Source organism: Phaethon lepturus, unplaced genomic scaffold, assembly GCF_000687285.1.
Source record: "Phaethon lepturus isolate BGI_N335 unplaced genomic scaffold, ASM68728v1 scaffold28200, whole genome shotgun sequence".
Lineage (NCBI taxonomy): Eukaryota > Metazoa > Chordata > Aves > Phaethontiformes > Phaethontidae > Phaethon > Phaethon lepturus.
Genome location: NW_010514528.1, coordinates 1 through 18,145, shown reverse-complemented (window position 1 = coordinate 18,145; position 18,145 = coordinate 1). Strand labels below are relative to the sequence as shown.

Sequence of the window (18,145 nt, the reverse complement as noted above, 5' to 3'; positions counted from 1 at the left end):
TAGTAGCCCGTTTGTTTTACAGTTTGCTTCAATAAACATGGTTTCACTTCACGGGCCGTGACAGACGTGGCTGTGCCAGGCGGAGGCTTGCCTCTCTCTGCTTGGCAAAGCAATGGAGGCGTGTTCCTGTGTGTTTCTTCCTCCAGCTCCGCTTGCCCTTGCGGAGTGCATGGTGGTCATCTCGGTGGCTTGTGGCTTGTACCATGTTCCCCAAGGACCGGAGTTGCAGGCTGGGTGTTTAGCAAGTCACGATTCCCAGAGGCTCTGCTGGGAGGAGCGTGGAGGCGGCTTCTCTGCTCTGGCTGCTACTGAGAGCTGTGGTAAGCACCTGCGAAGCAGTTGGCCACAAGTGAGGGGTGACTTTGGGTGCTGCATCCAAGCTGTTGGGCCATCTGACACCGTGGGACTGAACCAGCTCAGAAGGCGTTTGGTTGATGATGTTGCGATGACCAGGAGTCAGCCTGTGATCCCAGTGTTTTTCTACCCTTCCCTCCCCTGCGGGTCTCTGCTCAGGAAGACAGCTTGATGTACCTCTGATTGGGCGGTCACTGGTAGCTTGCAGCTCATGTTGAGAGGGGCAAAACAAAAGCACAAGCTGAAACAAGATGGATAATGATCTTTCGTGTAGCTGAGATCGTGGCATTTAAAATATTTACAAGAATTTAACTTGCAATAAGCAGTTTGTTCAGATTTCTTCTGTGACTTAAGATTACTTTTTTGGTTGGAAAAATCATAATTTTATAATTGGGATTCTGTGGGCTCCATTACAAAGGAACATTTAATAACTTAACTTGCCTCCTTTGGCAATGGAATTTAACTTACCGGCATTTTTTTGGTTTGTTATAACTTTAAACTTGCCATTGAAAAGGACCTGCTCAGCAGCATTGGCGTGTGGCGTTAAGTTCACATTGCTGGGTGTGCCAGTGGTTTAGAATAGAATGATCGCTGTGAGGAGACGACTGCATTTAATTGTTATAATTTTCTTTTGCAAACTATGCAATCATCAAAACTACACTAATAAAAGATGTTCTTAAGAACCCAGATGTCAAACATTGTGGTCTTGAAGTATTCTTGATTTGTTTCCTCAAATGTGGAAGGGTGTTCTTTCCACAGGTAAAAATTCTGGGAAGGGGATCATGCTGGTTTTGCAGTTTGCTGTTGCGGAACTTACGAAGTAGCTTCACTGAAAGGCTTTAAGGAAGCAGGTAGCTGTTGAATATAATATTTAAGGGCTTGAAGCAGGGATTGCTAAGGGAGAATGACAATATAATTACAAATAGCCTTACTCGGTTAAGTAATGCTTTGAATCCTTTTGCTTTTAAAAAAAAAATATGCTAGTTTCAAGTATGTCTTGAGCAGTGCTTGCAAAACCAGAGCGGTGTCCCTGAAACCTAATTGGCAAAATACTGGCTTGAATTTCAGCAAATACATTCCTCTGTGAACAGTTAGCATGCCTGTTTGCTTGGGGTGGGTTGGGGGTGGTGGGGAGGAAAAGGAAGCTTTGAAAGTAGCAACTAAAGGGGCTCTGAATGTTTCCAGTAGTTTCTAGCAGAAACCCAGACAACCTGGTTGAGATAAGGTCCCTCTCTGTTCATACATACCTACTGACATATGCAGTTATAGGCAGATAGATACCAAACAAGCTAACTTGAGCTGGGAAAATTAGTCTTGTGCCAGACTGGTTGAGGTTGGAAGTGACCTCCTGCAGTTACCAAGTCGAGCCTGCCCTGAGCTCAGTGTAGGGGCAGTCAGAGCAGGTTGCCCAGGACCGTGGCTGGTTGGGTTTTGAGTATCTATCTCCACTGCTGGAGGGTCCACAACTGTGGACAACTTGTCTGGGGGGGGGATGTGTTTTGGAATGCTTTGTAGCCATTGCCTTGTGCCCTTTCACTTGATACCACAGAGGAGTGGCTATCTTCCTTACTTTCCCTGCCAGGTGTTTATACACATGGGCAAGACCCACCCCCAGCCTTTTCTTCTCCAGGCTGAACAGTCCCACCTCTCTTGGCCTCTCTCTGAGAGAAGGCAGCTTTGTGGCTCTGCCTTGGAGCTGTTCTGTATGTCCATGTCCCTCTTGTACTGAGGAGCCCAGAACTAGACACAGCCCTCTAGGTGTGTCTCACCAATGCTCCCCTCTGCTCAGCAATCTTCCACTGACCTGCTGGTGATGATATTCCTTGTGCTGCTGGGGAGGCTGTTGGCTGCCTTGGCTGTGAGGGAGTCTTGCTGGCTCAGGCAACCTGAAGGGTGGAACCTGGGTGTGGAACTTTGTACTTCTCCTTGGTGAACGTAAGGAGGTTCTCACCAGCCTGTTTCTCCAGCCTGTTGGTCTCTACATGCAGTGCAGTCCAGTCCTCTGCTCCATCAGCCAATCCTGTGTCATCAGCAAACTCACATATACCCTGTGATCCAGGTCATTAATGAAGATGTTGAACAGGACGGGACCTGGTACTGACTGTGGGGGTACACCACAGGGGCCTGTCCTCTAACAGGGCTGTGCCACTGATCACCATGCCCAGGGCTTGCCTGCCCAGGTAGTTTTCAATCCCTGTCTCCCCCTCCGGCCTGTACTCCATCAGCTTGTCTCTGAGGATGTTATGGGAGGTATGATGACAAGCCTTACTATAGTTGAGGGAAACAAGATCTACTGCCCTTCCTTCATCCATCACCTTGTTGCAGAAGGCTGACAGGTTGGCACCTCTCCCAGGGTGCCTTACAAGGGAAGCCTAGGGCACAATCTAAAGCCGCAACAGGCCATTGCTGCTGCAGCCAGTGAAGTGGCTGCAGAACATTTGCTGCTCTAGCTGCAGCAGCTTCTGCCCGGTGCTAGTGGAGATGTTTCCTGCTAAGCTGGTGGTACAAACCCTCCTCCAGGGTTAGCTCCAATCTGCATTCCAGCTTGCAATTCTACAGTCAGGTGACTTTTCCCTGGACCCATCGTTTCTTCAGAAAATAATTAAAAGATTTTTCTTACCACCTGGGTTTTCTTCATGTGGTCTTCATTCTTGCCAGGCCCCTGAACAGCCTTGCTTCAACACATTGGGCCAGATATGATTATACGAGGCTGGCATACATCTGGAAAATGCAAGACTTGCCAAAAACACGAACTGTAGAGATGCAAGCATACCCCTCCCTACCATGGGCACCAACAGATACATAGGGCTATTTATTTCACTTCTGCTACCCACTACAACCTGTTTTGCTATGTTGCATAAAGTAAACACATGTCACAGGCTGGGGAGACTGGTATTTTAAGAGTTGAACATGGCTCTAGCCAAAGTAGGAGCAATGCAGAGGGCTGATACAGGCTTAGAGAGTGCTCCACATTAGCTGCTCCCTAGCTCCTTTACATTGCTGCTCTGTGGCAATGGTTTAAAGATCCCCACTTGTTTTCCTCCATAAGCACACACCTCCACAGATGACGGTACACCTGAATACACAGGGCTCAGCCAGCACTTGCACTTCAGCTCACAGCGTGTGTGCTTTGGGCATGGCTGGGCCACACTGGTTTCTGTCTTTGAAGGATGAAACTGAAAATGAGCTAATATTCTTCCCTTGGCTTCAAATCTACAATAAAGTCAGTGGAGAAGAAACAAAAAGCAGCCAGGTGAACGCACAGCAGTCTCCTACACGTGCTGAGGCACTGCCACTGTGTAAAACTTTGTTAAATGAATCAAAGCTGTGGCTTTAATAAAACTATATTCAAACTGAAGCATCACAAAATAGAATCAGTACAAAAATATACATACAGTTCTTTATTAAACAACTGTAAACACTTCACTGTAAAAATCCATAAAACTTTATAAACAAACATTTTGTAAATAGATTCTATACTACAATAAAAGAATTTTAACACAATTATTTACATGCAATACTGACAAATTTGGCACTTTCTGAAAAGAAATGTACAAAACACTTTGTTGTTTAAAAAGAAATTTGAAATTATAAAAACTCAGGGCATTACTATCATGCACTTTGCAAATACCTCACAAGCACTTATGGCACAGCTAGCAGAGAGCTCCAGGCTCTCACCAAGCTCTTTACTACAAGTTCAGATAACTTTTAATGTGCTTCCATAAGTTTGTTGTAAAACTACCTGAACATTGTCAAGAATGAAGTCAAATGCCATATTCCAAACTGATTCCACAGAGGACTGCATTAACCTGAAGGGGAAAAGGAAGAAGAGGGAGAAAATTACCATTACAGAACCAGTCCTTTTTACAGTAAGTTTTGGTCCTCATGCTGGAAAACAGGATCACAACAGCTCACAATGAATGGTATTTTGATTTGGTCTTGGTAAAGCCCTATCTTCAAATATACCAAGTCTGACCTAATGCCACAGATTCCTCTGCCATTCAGTGGGGACATTTCTGATCTGAGTGGTGTCACACCAGCTTGTAAATAGTGTGACCATTTTGCAGTGGTTGTAAGCCTGTGATTGAAGTGCTGAGCTTCTACCGACTTCATACTGAAGAAACAGGAATGGCAAGCCTCTGGATCCTGATCTTTCCTTCCTCATCCCCAGACATACATACTATTTTTTTCTTCCAATGAATGGCAAGGGTGATTAAGACATTTTAATAATAGGTTTTTCGGGCACTATATTGTGTTTATTGCTAAAAATGGAACAAAATCATGGAGGCCCACAGAGAGCTATGAGTTACCTCTATCATTCAGCTGCTGCTAGAAGCAAATTAAGGAAATGCCCAAGGAAAACAAAGCAGCTCTGTACTCTCAAAATCCCCTTCTAGATCACTACGACAGGCGAGCAGAGTGTTCCTACACTTAGAGCTTTGAAAGCCGTAACATCAGTATCACTGCGTATCATACGGACAACTGCGTATCATCCGACCCCAATTCCTTGTCCTGCACTGGTTACCAGGCTTTGGAGAAACACACTGCTATCAGTGCAAATCTCACACAGGAATGGAACATGCTGCTTTCTGAAGAGTTTTATAAAGAATTTACTATACAGCGTTCAACAAAACGGTTAGCTGCACTGTGCGTTTTGCATAGTCCAAAGACATCCCATAATACAAAAGCATAGTGAAATTTTTACTTTGTTGTAGTCCTTTGGGTGTTGATTAATTCTGTGAAATAAGTATTTTCCAGATCTAAGACATGGAAAGCTGAGCTCCACAGTTAAGTATCAGTTGGTAAGCAAGTCATAAATGGAATGTGGGCCTCCTGACTCACGGGAAGACTAACAGGAGCACAATAACTAAGTAATAAAAATGGATTTAATAGATTGGAGGTGAAGCAGGATCTGGACACAGCAGGAGAATAAAATCAGATGAAACAAAGGAAAGACCTAAGGTGCCATGAAAAATGAATGAAAACATGACGAAGGGACAATGCTGACAAAAATGATATCCTTTGTCTAGAAACAAAAGACCTTGTAGCAAATACTGTTAAATGCTACTCCACAGATTATTTAACACCTCAACTTCTCTCCCCAGCCCAGCTTTGAAATAAAATTCAAGCTTAAAATATTACACGCATCAATGGAATGTCTAATGGGCTTGTGGCCTCGCATTGAACCATCTAGTGCATAAATTCTAACAAAAATAGTCTAAATGTCACAAAGTACTAGCAAGTAAGCTACCTTTTCATGTACTTAACAACCAGATCTAACTTTTCCAAATCTTTTTCTTCTATTAGATCAGTACAATACTTCACAACCTGTAGAATGTCTTCTTCCATGGGATCTGTAATAGAAAAAAAGAAAAAAAAAAAAAGAGATAACTTTTCTTTAAGTATACTTAGAATATAATCACACAATAACTGGAATATAATAGAAAGAAATTCTGCAGTGTTTGCCCCTCAGGGGCTGATCTGACAATTGCTGTATTCCTATACCTCCCCTCAACATCAGAAGTTGTGTGCATAAAAGGACTATAAGGTCCTGAAACATCCGTCTTGTAGACCTCCTCTTTTTCTTTGGTAAGAACAAATGACGGCCAAGCTAATATTAACTAAAGCGAAAAGAAACAGGGATTTAGAATGGAATGGCTGTTTGAAACTCTAAGGAGAATAGTAACATCCAGGGTACAAAGAACCTCACAGGCCAGATTTCCCAAGGTACTAAGGTGTTGCTAATTGTTTTACATTAATGCTAAAATTCAAATCACAATTCAGCAATGGTGTTACACTTTTGCAGTTTATTCTAGAATTCTTTCCAGCAGTTATTTTGAAAAAAAGGCATTCCTTTGCCTCTAAAATGGTATCTTCATAGAAGAGGAATTCCCTTTCAATAGCTTTCATCCTAGCAGTTTTAACATGTTGGACAAAATAAGGAAAACCTCCTACACAAGTAACATCAAGGCATAAGACAAGGGCCTGGCAAATGGGCTGAAAAGAGAGCAGGTAAGATTTTCAAGATGTTAAGCAAGAAACAGGAGCTGGCAAAACCACAGAATAACAACTGAGTAGGAAGAATTGAGTTACTCCAAGATTGCAAGACAGTAAGACTTCAAGATTACTGTGAAAAATAACCAGTGAAAGGAAGAGTGAAGGAAGAAAGTACAAAAAGCCTGCTAAAAAGATAGTTTTCCTCGTGATGCATGCAAGATCACCTAGCATGACACCCCGCACCTGAAATAGTTGTAATCCATTCTTTCAACAACGTCTTTACATCATTGAATTCAACGGCTCCAGCTAGGTTGGGTGCTTGTGGCCTGAATGAACCAGGCTGTTGTTCAGTCTGCAGAGCTGATGGGCCTGAAGAATCTGAAGTTGATGGAACTGCTTCCGGCTGTTCCAAACATAAAAGTTGATAATGCTCAGTCTGACAAGTATGATAACACCATATATATACACATAGATAAGCGTCTAGTAAAGAATCCAGTAAAGAAAACAAGCTGCGTTTGTGAACATGTACTAAGGCTAAAGAAAGGGACGTAGGTTTACCAAAAGCTGTTAGTGTTAAAATTACCTGAGCGGCTGTTCCTTCTTGTTTCAAGAAACCATCTATTAGCTTCTGTGGGCTTCCAGATGTAGCTGGCATGTTTTTTGCAGGGCTACCAACAAGTTTGTTTTTCAAAGGACTCTGAATCTTTTTTACAGGACTGACTGGATTTTTTTTCCTGATTTTTTTCTTATTTTTCACTGTTGCATGCTTCAGGTGTATGAAAGGGTTTTTTGACACTGAAAAACACAGGAATAGTCAGTGGCTGACACTTTAAAATTTAATACTTTTCCATCGAAAGGGGGACTCTGTATTTTCCATAAAAATCTATGGATCAATTGGGAGAACATAACCTAGATAAAGCGACTTTAACACTCACATGTCGTTCCAGACATGGGCAATGTTTTAAGTATTTGAAAAGCACTGCTAGACAGTAGTGTACACAGAGGATACTCAACTACTCATAAGCCTTTTAATATCAAGTATTTCAGTGCTTGAATATGAACAGCTGGTGAAATGTGAAGCCTATTGGACAAATTGCTTCTCCTCAGTGAGAGCGGTCCCACCCACATACCTGCTAAGACATCCCACCAGTGGCTATCAGCAAAACCAGCAGCGAAAAGCCCTCCAAACTGCTTTTATCATAGTTTACCAAGGAAATCGCTCTCATTCCATCATACTGACATATCTGCACCAGTCGACTATCAAATCAAGGTTTCATTATAATAATGCATTATTTAACTGGCAATGAACCCAATTACATTTCCAACCTATTTTATGAGAAAGCATGTTCACAGGGACTTAATCTCATTTCTTTCTACTGATTATAAAAAAAGAGACCAGGTTTATCAGCTCAGAGTAAAACCATCTGACTATCAGACATATGGCAAGATGTATCATATCTCTAGTTGCCTGAAACTCATACCAGTGCTATGGGTTTCAGGGAACCATAAGAATGCTATCCGAACATAGTTTAACTAACTTATGTCCTGTCATTTGAAGTATTGCATCTTCAGTACCTATCAAGTTTAGATTTCATTCTGCAAACATATGGACATGGTAAGTTTAGTGCCACAGTCCCCATGAATTGAATTAATTACCCATTTAAGTAAAGCTAGGCATCTGTTTGCAAAATGAGACCACAGCTGGTTGTAATTGACAGTCTGTCAAAAATAAATACAGAAATTGAGTTTAACACAGCATCTTCACAGAAGCTTTAGTTATACTTTCCAGTTTGTTATTTAGGGTTACACAACTCTTTTTGAAGAGTAAACAACTCCTATACAAAACTACTGTACAACTATATATACTCACCGAAAGCATTAGCAGGTTGCTGCTCTGGTTGCTTTTGCTTTTGATCATACGCATCTTTCAGCTCTGCTTGCAAGTCAGCAGGTAGCGCAGCAAAAACCTCAGGGTCCACCTGAACAGTAACAAAAGATTAATTTGATTATTTCACCAGTGAGCAACACTGCTTGCTTTTCTCTACATCACTCACATGAGAAAGGTATTTACATTTTATGCCAAGCAAAAATAAATGAGATATAACTGAAACACTGTAAAATATGTTGTACATTTTCTTCATGTACTTTAGCTTGTAAAAACCATAAAAATTTCCATTTAATATTACTCTACATTTATTATTTTATAAAAATTACTGTTTATGGGCCTATAACACACTACCTTTGCAGACCTACTTTGTTCACCACTATCTTTATTCACCTACTGATATACAGTACAGCTATAGTAAAATCACAATTAAGCCTAACTTAGAGGACATTCCCTTCAAATTTCCTAACTCAAACACTGTGACAATCAGACTTTTGTACCTCCTTTTCTTTTGATACTTCTATTTCCTGGAAGCTGCTACACTCCTCAAATAAAATATCCTTGGAAATACCCTCCCTTCTTTAAAGACAGGAAATGCAAAGTCCAGCTATCTCGTATTTTGAACTAACGCAAAAGTGTTTAATTTCTTTCTCCCACAGTTGTCCACCTCTTGTTTGACTGATAAAAACACAGTCCTTTCCAACTGTCCTAGGTGCTTGTATTCTAGAAAGGAAATAATTTGTTGCCAATTGCCTTACACAGTCATTTGGACAGTATAAAATTTCACGTATTATGGGTTATCTTCCCTCACTGTGTGTCTGAAGCAGCAAATTAGTGACAGACTAATCTTGTATTCTGAGTTCCCCAATATTATTGGACAGTGTTTCAATCTCATAATCTGCAAAATCTAATTCAAAAAAGCACAGCTATCATTTAGAGGATTAAATCTGCCCAGTGGGAGAGTGCCCTTCATATCACTGGTAAAATCTGGAAATATGCACAAAAATTTGTTCAAAACTACTATTACTATTCTAAGGGCACAATACAATTTCTAGCATTATCTGAGATACTGTATTTATTATACGTCAGTATGCATATATATATTAAAAGTTACCTCTCATTTTCAATAGAGATTTGGTCTTTTTTCAAAACCAAAATATGTATGTTATGTCAGGAAGGTAGGCTGTGCCATTCACACATGTGCCATTCATATCGATGTCTAAATCGATAATAAACATGAACATGCTCCCACAGGTAAAACTCATCAATTTAGCACAACATTTTTTCCATTTTTAGATCTCCATGTGCCAACACAAATTTTTCACCACACAAAATATACACTAATTAAAGGAGGAAATGGGAACAACTCTGACCTCAATTACTGCATACACTGCACAGAACAAACCACTGTAGTGGACTGTAGCCAATTAAGTCCAGAGGCTTAAGTTATTTTTCAAATATAATTTTTTTTTAATAAAACTATTTTAAAAAGGTTAGTGTTCTCTGGTTAAGCATTCAAGAGTTAGGAATTTGGGAGGCCCTTAATTAACACTGTTTTTTGTGTATAGCACTTAATAATTCATGCAGAAATAATGCAGTACAAGGAACTGGACGTGTTTTTGTTATCCCCCCTATCATTGCCCTTTGAAAGTGTAACATGTAAAAATTCAGTTAGAAGAGCCATCAGCCAAGTTCATATAAATTCTACACTAATTAATTGGAATTTCAGGTAATTTACTGTACAGCCAGAGTGTCCTAACATAGCTTTCACATAGTTGTATCACATTCACATTATAGAGAACCTTGGTTTTCTAAATTCATGTATTGCCTCAGCATACAGCTATTAGTATTTTTGATGTGCTGTATAAATTTCCTTAAACAGAATCTATATCGTGTTAAGACAATGTAAGGATGAGGTGCAAATTTGCCACCAGTAATTAATGCTGCTACTACAAATGTCATTCATTTCTAAGCATCTGTAATTTTTACTTCTTGCACCCTATGCTTCTACAGGATTCATCTGCTACAGAGACATACAGCTCTTCTAAATTTCAAGGTTACTTCAACAGCTGATGTAAATGGATGCAACCTATCCGGATTATTTTTATGGGAGAACCCTACCCAACAAAGTACATTTTCCACATGTTTTCTAATGAATAATTCACTATCAGCCAATTAACTTGGCACCTGGTCATAAAATCAGAGTTCAGACAAAAGGAATGAAGGGTTGAAAAACAAACCTAATTAAGCTCTAAAAAGATGGCAGGGCATCATTTACATTTGCTGAGTTGATGTAGCTGAAGTACTCAATTTGGAGTGGCTTGCAGTATTTCTATATCTGAAACCTATTACTAATTAGTTCACGGCATCATTTGAAAGAAAGTAATCTTAAATGCTTATGTGCACTCGTACAATATACCCTCCCACAAAGACTTTAACAATAAAAAAATTGTGTCAAACTACATTTAGACAAATACGGTATTTTTGAATTAAGTTCATGTTTGATTTTAACCCAGAAAAATATCTTCCTGTATTAATGAATTTGTTTTAGCATATTTTTTTTCACCAAGCTTAATGAAGTTATTCAACCGTATTATTCTAGGTATTAAACTTGGACCTAACTCAGAAAATGAAAATTGTAAATCTTAGTTCTCTTTTTGCCAATAAAACAAGCTGAATGGTTTTCAGGAGAAAATCTGGACTACAAACATAAGGCATTCTAGAATCGGTAGTATGGATGGCCCTGACAAACAAGTAGAAAGTAGCTAATTCTTCTTAAACTACATCTTCAAACAAAAAGGCTGCTCTGCTAAGCTAACATTTTTGTATCAAGTAACAGTCACAAAATGCATTAGCAGATGGAGACAGGAAAACTGGTGCATTTGAGTGTGTAAATTAGGTATTTCTCAGACAATATCAAGAAGTAATGCTATTATAAAAAAACAACAATCAATTCGCAACTACCTAATTAATAAACAGATAAAGCATAAACACGAACTAAATGTAATTTTTATAGAAAGCCAAATGCAGTTAAAGTTTATCCTGAAAAAGGAGTACTGAGCAGTAAAACAACTGTGGCGAGGTATACTTTAAAGCACAGCATAATTTCACACACAAGTCCAAGATAAACTCTTGCCTATGAATGACTAACTATGTAGTTTAAAACAGCTGGGGTATGGTGAGTTCATATACTATTAGTACCATAAATTCATAGGAGAAACCCAACTTAGCAGTTCAGGAATAAAAACTTGACAAAACTGGTTTTGAACCAATAAACTTGACTCAAGTGAAGAAATCTTAGTAGTAGAATAGACTACACATCTTGTAAATAACAATTATGCATTAACTACTATTTACTGAAAACAGCTCAGGAATTTCTATCTAATTTTCCCTGGATTCTTTGTCAGCTAAGCAGCATTATGCCTTAGAAAAAGCAACAAATATCTCTCTATAAATCTGATTAGGTGATATCACTTCGTTTGGGAGCAGCAATGGAGCAATGGCATAGCAAACAGAAAAATAAAAATACAAAATAAAATTACTGCTTTATTTTAAATGATGCATATGCAAGATATTGTATCTCTGGGTAACCCTATCTCTGATTTACTTTTTTTTACCCTACATTTGTTCAGCACCATCTAGCATTGAAGGGTGGACTATCTTTAGAAGCATCATTACTGCTACCTGCTCCCCCTTCAGGCCCCTATTTTGAGAAACAACTTTGTATGTTCCTCATCCTGGATACACTGTATATGAGTTCATTTAAAAATTATGGAGATAGGCCCTATCTTTAGCCATGCCTGCCTCTGCCCCAGGAATGCGATATAAACAATCACATCTACAGAAGCTAGTAGAGGTTGGCTTTACACCATCAAACCAACCACTTAAACAGAGTGAGTCTCCTGTGACTAGCTAAGCAGATTTTAGGACTGCTTCAGACTTACGGTGCAGTGTAACTCAGCTGCAATGCAGAAAAAAGGCTATTTACACACTGGATTGCAAAGCGAAGTGTAAATGAGGAGGTTTTACATTAAACAACAGCAAAAACACAGGCATACCGATGATTACAAACCTTTAATAAATACTATGGTACTATGTTTGTGATAGATTGAGTAACATTTGAAAGTAGACTTTTAAAAGATATTAAAGGACCATGAATAGTTTTGGGAAGTCACAGATTCTAGTAATGCTGTCAAGAAAAAGCTGTTAACTCTTCCTACAGGTGGAAAGTTGATGTTTGATACCCTGCAAACATCCTACCTGTGAGAAAGCTGGCAATGCTATTACATTAATTCCCATATTGGTATTTGGTTCTTGCAGCTCTGGTATTTGTAAAAGCACTGTTCCAACTGGTTGCGACAGAAGTGCAGCGTTACATCCATTTACTGGCTCTTTTTTGCTATCTCCATAACTCTCTCCTTGCTGAACGGTGTATATTTGCTCTACTTGTTCTCGGAGATCAGGTGGCAGAGCTTCTAGCACAGACTTGTCTATCTACAAATACAGAAAAGCTTTTAGATTTTTCTGATTAATAGATAACAGAGTTAATTTTAGTAAAAAATTAGTTCTACAGTTCTTGAATTGTAGAAAAAAATATCATTTTAATCTGTGTATGCAAACATACCTAGGAACCTAACAGTTACACTCTGCAGCAGCAAAATGTAAAAATAGTAAGTATGACTAGTCAGTTTCATCTTTTTACAATGTTCAGTGTTCTCATCGCAAACCAGATATAAGGTGTCCTCTACAACTACCTAGTGATAAGGAAACCCAAATTCTGAGTTCAAATTATATAGGCAGCATCTTGATATGAATACTAAACTGGTGGCTGGTACAAAGCAGCAAGCAATTAAATTCTTTTTTATATAGTTCTAGTATACACTTTCCTAATTTACTTCAATGGTATTACATATGTTTGCATACTGTCAGACTCTTGTCATAGATTTTGATAACAAAATAAGCTTTAGATTAAAATTTTTGCTTGCTGTAATTGCTACTTATTACCAATTATCAACTTGAAACACCTGAAATAATCCCTCAATGTCTAAAAGTTGCTGTATACATGACAGCCGCACAAGTGACAGAATGACTATAACTGGCGAGCAGATGTACAGCATCGTTTTTCTTGCAAGTAAAATTTGAGTAAAACTATCTAGATAAATGCCAATGTTTGCCTGTAAGTTCTGCTACATGAGACTCCATAGTGATGTTAGAAAACTTTATCTTTTACCCTTAAGAAAAAAATCTGGAGTTCATGACCAGCTTCTGGATTTACAGAAAACAACTACAAATTATCTATAAAAAAATACTTGGTTTATGGTAACTGAGAGGTTCAGTTACCATAAAATGATGGTAAGCTGATGAAAGCTGTCTGTGTTATTAATCTCTTCAGTTATTCATTCTACATTCTGTTTGTGTTCCCTCATTCCAGATTTTCTACATATATACCTCTGTAAGCAGTTTCTGGAAATCCTGGGTGTAAAGTATCTTGCTGTTGCTTTTCTAGCACACAGTACACAAACAGCAGTATGGGAATAACTCTCACCACTCCTTCCCTGTACTGAATTCCATATTATAATATGGTTATAAAGCAGAAAGAAAGATAAGCATATTGTGCCATAAGGCCACCAAAACTTTAGGAACTCTACCGCACAGCTAGTCCATTTTTCAGTTGTTCATATGTAGTCTTCCTATAGCAGAATCTGAGTATATGGAGCTTCACATTGTTCAGTCAAGTTGCTTTTAGATCCTGAGCTAGCTTGGGTATTGCATTATGGAAAAAACAGTTTTCTGCCAAAAGCATAACTGGCTTCTAAAACTGTATAAATATTTAAGAAAGCTGTTAACAGAATATCAACAAATGCATGCGTTTACAGATTTAAATTACAGAAATTAAAACTACAGATTTTTACAGAAAAGCATGTAAATCTGCTTATAGCTGCAGAATACAGTGCACCTTGCTCATAGCAGCCCCTTATAACAGATGTCTGCTTGAATAACATGTGGGGTGGAAATAAGGAGGCTTTTCCTTTGTTAAAACACACCAAAAAAAACCCCAAACCCCACAGAAATATTTTACTTAAATAAAGACTGTTCTCCTCTCATCTAAAAGGTGACACTGTACAAATGTTAAGTGTGCATTTTAGCTTTAAAATTATTTGAAGAAAATGTGAAAAAACACATCAAGATGAATAATTAAATCTAAATACAAGTTTGACATTCTTTTAGGCAGAAACTTAGGGCATAGCCATTGAAAAGTATAGAAGTGAGCGTAAGACTAGTTGCTGTTTAGTTCCTTCTCACTGACTAAATCTTGAAGACAGATTTATAGTGTAATTTAAAGTCTGGTATAGAACACATGACTTTAAGAAATTATGCGGAGAAGACACCTGATTATCATTTATTGGCATCTGTGGCAAAGAATTGCTGCCATAAAGAGGGATGGAAAACATTTAAAAGTTCTGTCTTCATGAAAATGAGACAAAGTACTATAAAATTCTTCTTGAGCCAGTCATCAGTGATTAAGCTAATCAGAAATAATTTTTAAGAGCTAACATAAGAAAAGGGAATTTAGAAATCTGCACCGTATCATAATCATATAAACGCTGAGCACTAACTATAGAATGTGTCTAATTTCTCTGATGGAATTTTTCCTAAAGTTTATTGTATGTTTTTTATGATTCGGCTCTAGGCTTTGGTTGTGAAAGATGGGAGGTAATGTTTTTTAATATTTTGTCCTCACCATCTTTTCCATTCCCGTTTCTTTGGCAAGTGATAGAAGGGAAAAAGATACTGGAAAATTACATTTCTTTCCTTTGAATAAGTATAATCTTTTTTAGTTAGCCTATAAATGACTGCTTTTTAAAAATCCTTTTATTAAGGTAAAATCGTTTTGCATCAATAACAGTTCCTTGCAGTGTAGGGTGTACTACAGAACTCTAGTACTCAACTAAAGTTCTTTTTATTTAAAAAAGTGTAATGTAACTTTTTTTGCTCTACCCAAATAAAACAAACAATCCCAAGTTATTACAATGTATTGCAGATGGTTTATATTCTCAGGTTTTACCTGGGAAGCAGATGGAACCTCAATACTCAAATTAAGTCTGGATTTTACGCTGATAGGAGAATGCACGCCATTCCATTTGACAGGGGACTCAGTGTTGTTAACATTAGAATTGAGACCAGATGTGAGATGGGTACCGCGAGATGGAAGAAAAGTGCAAGTTCTTGAATCAGAAGATATTTGAAGGTCCATAGCAGCCACAAATACTATACATATGAAAACAAAATACAGAATGATCATCTAATAGTTAAAAATACTCTGAAGATTCAAGGAAGCTAAAATAGTTTATACAATATAGCACAATTATAAGACTTCCTTTTTTTTTTAAAGTTAATAGTAAGAAAGCATACTTTAAAAGATTGGAATAATCCTGTACAAAGTTTTATTTGTAGCATTTTCCTTTGCAGCAGCAAAACATGCTCTTAAAGAGTTTATGTTACGTAACATGTAATATTCCAAAAGGTAATGTCTGTTGGAGCCCTTCAGAACTGACCATTATGACACATGCAAAGTACAAAGCTTACTGACCTTCCTTATGTTCTTCTTCTGAGCACTTTTTTGCTTTCTGAACATGAAAAAGATCAATAACTGAATGTGATCCACCAGGTAAGTGTCCCGATTGTACTGTTGAGTGAGCCGAAGTGGCTTTACTGATGGGAACTAACTGCTGTACCTGAATTCCAACCTAAATCCAAAACATTAATACGTTCATTTTATGAAGTTAAAAAAAGAAGTGGGGAAAAAAAAAGTTAAAAAATAAATAAATCTGTAATTCTTTCATAATAGCATTGCCTTTTCTGAAATTGGCTGACTGTTGTGGGTGGGGAAGAGAACAAATAAAAGAATGTTGAAATACACATAAATAGCCACCAAAAACATCCCAAACAAATCCCAGGATTATCTGCCACAATCCAACAACTAAAAAATTACAAAGATAATACCATCTTAACCTCTCTGATATAGAAAAGTGCTGTCAACAGGATCATGAAACAATGCATTTATTATGAAATTTCTTAGACCCTAACAGATATAGAAGTACTGACCAGGAAGTGAGTAGTGTTAAACCTGGCTACCTGTACAAGAAAGGAATGTTTTTCCTGAGGACAATCTACACTAAACCCATTACTTTTAGTCTACCAATGAGAAAAATAATATTGTTCCACTTCTAGACATTGTTCTCGCAAAGTCTCAATGGATGAAAGTACTTTGGTAAAAGTAGTTTATCAGATGAGGTGTTCCTTATTTTGAAAGACACCCTCGCTTCTCTAACTTTTAAATGCCAAATCAACAGGGATTAAAAAACTGTGCGCAACTAAGAATGCACTGGTACATTGCGCAAGTTTACTGCTAATCCTCCATAATTAAGAAAAAAACCCAACACTTTAGAAGAAAATAGTATACAGGACTCAGAAGGCGTAAAGGAGCTAGTGCATGTATTTCTACCAGGGCCTCCTCGCAGCAGATGGAGTCAACTGTCTCCAAGGGGCAAAGGGATTCTTGCTTATGAGCTGGCAGACCTCATCGAGAGGGTTTTAAACTAGATTTGAAGGGGGAAGGGGATAAAACCAGGCTCACTAGAGATGAGCCTAGGGGTGGCATGCCGGAGTTGGGGGTGAAATCAATAGCCCAGCTCAAGTGCATCTACACCACTGCACATGCAGCATGGGCACCAAACAGGAGGAGCTGGAAGCCATTGTGCAGCAGGACAGCTATGATGTAGTTGCCATCACAGAAACATGGTGGAATGCTTCTCTTGACTGGAGTGCTGCAACGCATGGCTATAAGTGCTGCAATGGGTGGCTATAAGCTCTCCCCAAGGGACAGGCAAGGAAGGAGAGGTGGTGGGCTCGCTCTGTATGTTAGGGAGTGTTTTGATTGTAGAGAAATCAATGATTGTGAAGAGTGCTACAAGTAGAGTGCTTATGGGTAAGGATGAGGGGGAAGGCCAATGAGGCAGGTATCTTGCTGGGGGACTGTTATAGACCACCCAGCCAGGATGAAGAGACAGATGAGACATTCTATAAGTGACTGGCGGAGGTCTCGCATTCACTAGCCTCTGTTCTTGTGGGGGACTTCAACCTACCGGACATCTGCTGGAAGTATAACACGGCAGAGAGGAAACAGTCTGGGAGGTTCCTGGAGCATGTGGAGGATAACTTCCTGACACAGCTGGTAAGTGAGCCCACCAGGGGAGGTGCCTTGCTTGACCTGCTGTTTACAAACAGAGAAGGACTGGTGAGAGATGGGGTGGTCGGAGGCCGTCTTGGGCTTAGTGACCATGACATGATAGAATTCTCAATTGTGAGCGAAGTAAGGAGAGGGGTCAGCAAAACTGCTACCATGGACTTCCAGAGGGCAGACTTTGGCCTGTTCAGGTCACTGGTTGAGAGAGTCCCTTGGGAGACAGTCCTAAAGGGCAAAGGGATCCAGGAAGGCTGGACAGTCTTCAAAAAGGAAATCTTAAAGGCGCAGGAGCAGGCAGTCCCCATGTGCTGTAAGAAGAGCTGGCGGGGAAGGCGACTGGCCTGGCTGAACAGGGAGATTTTCCTGGGACTCCTTTTTGCTGGGAAAAAAGGAGAATTTATCACCTCTGGAAGAAGGGGAAGGCAACTCACGAAGAGCACAAGGATCTCGTCAGGTCAAGCAGGGACAAAATTAGAAAGGCAAAAACCCAGCTAGACCTCAGTCTGCCCACAACTGTAAAGGATAATAAAAAATGCTTCTACAAATAGATTAACGGCAAAAAAAGAGAGGCAAGGAGAATCTCCTATTGGATATGGCAGGGAACATAATCTCCAAGGACGAGGACAAGGTGGAGGTATTTAATGCCTTCTTCGCCTCAGTCT

General features: G+C 39.1%; 1 protein-coding gene across 1 annotated transcript; it reads right to left on the bottom strand.

Annotated features, from left to right (window-relative positions):
• Positions 1–3,740: 3,740 nt before the first annotated feature.
• On the bottom strand, positions 3,741–15,984 carry LOC104625577 (DNA repair protein REV1-like; the record flags this gene model as incomplete). The annotated part of the gene is made up of 8 exons (XM_010293239.1): positions 3,741–4,163; positions 5,606–5,708; positions 6,595–6,754; positions 6,935–7,146; positions 8,222–8,330; positions 12,497–12,730; positions 15,303–15,505; positions 15,828–15,984. Coding segments are annotated over 8 exons (1,290 nt in total), but the record flags the coding sequence as incomplete, so codon positions are not given.
• Positions 15,985–18,145: the final 2,161 nt, after the last annotated feature.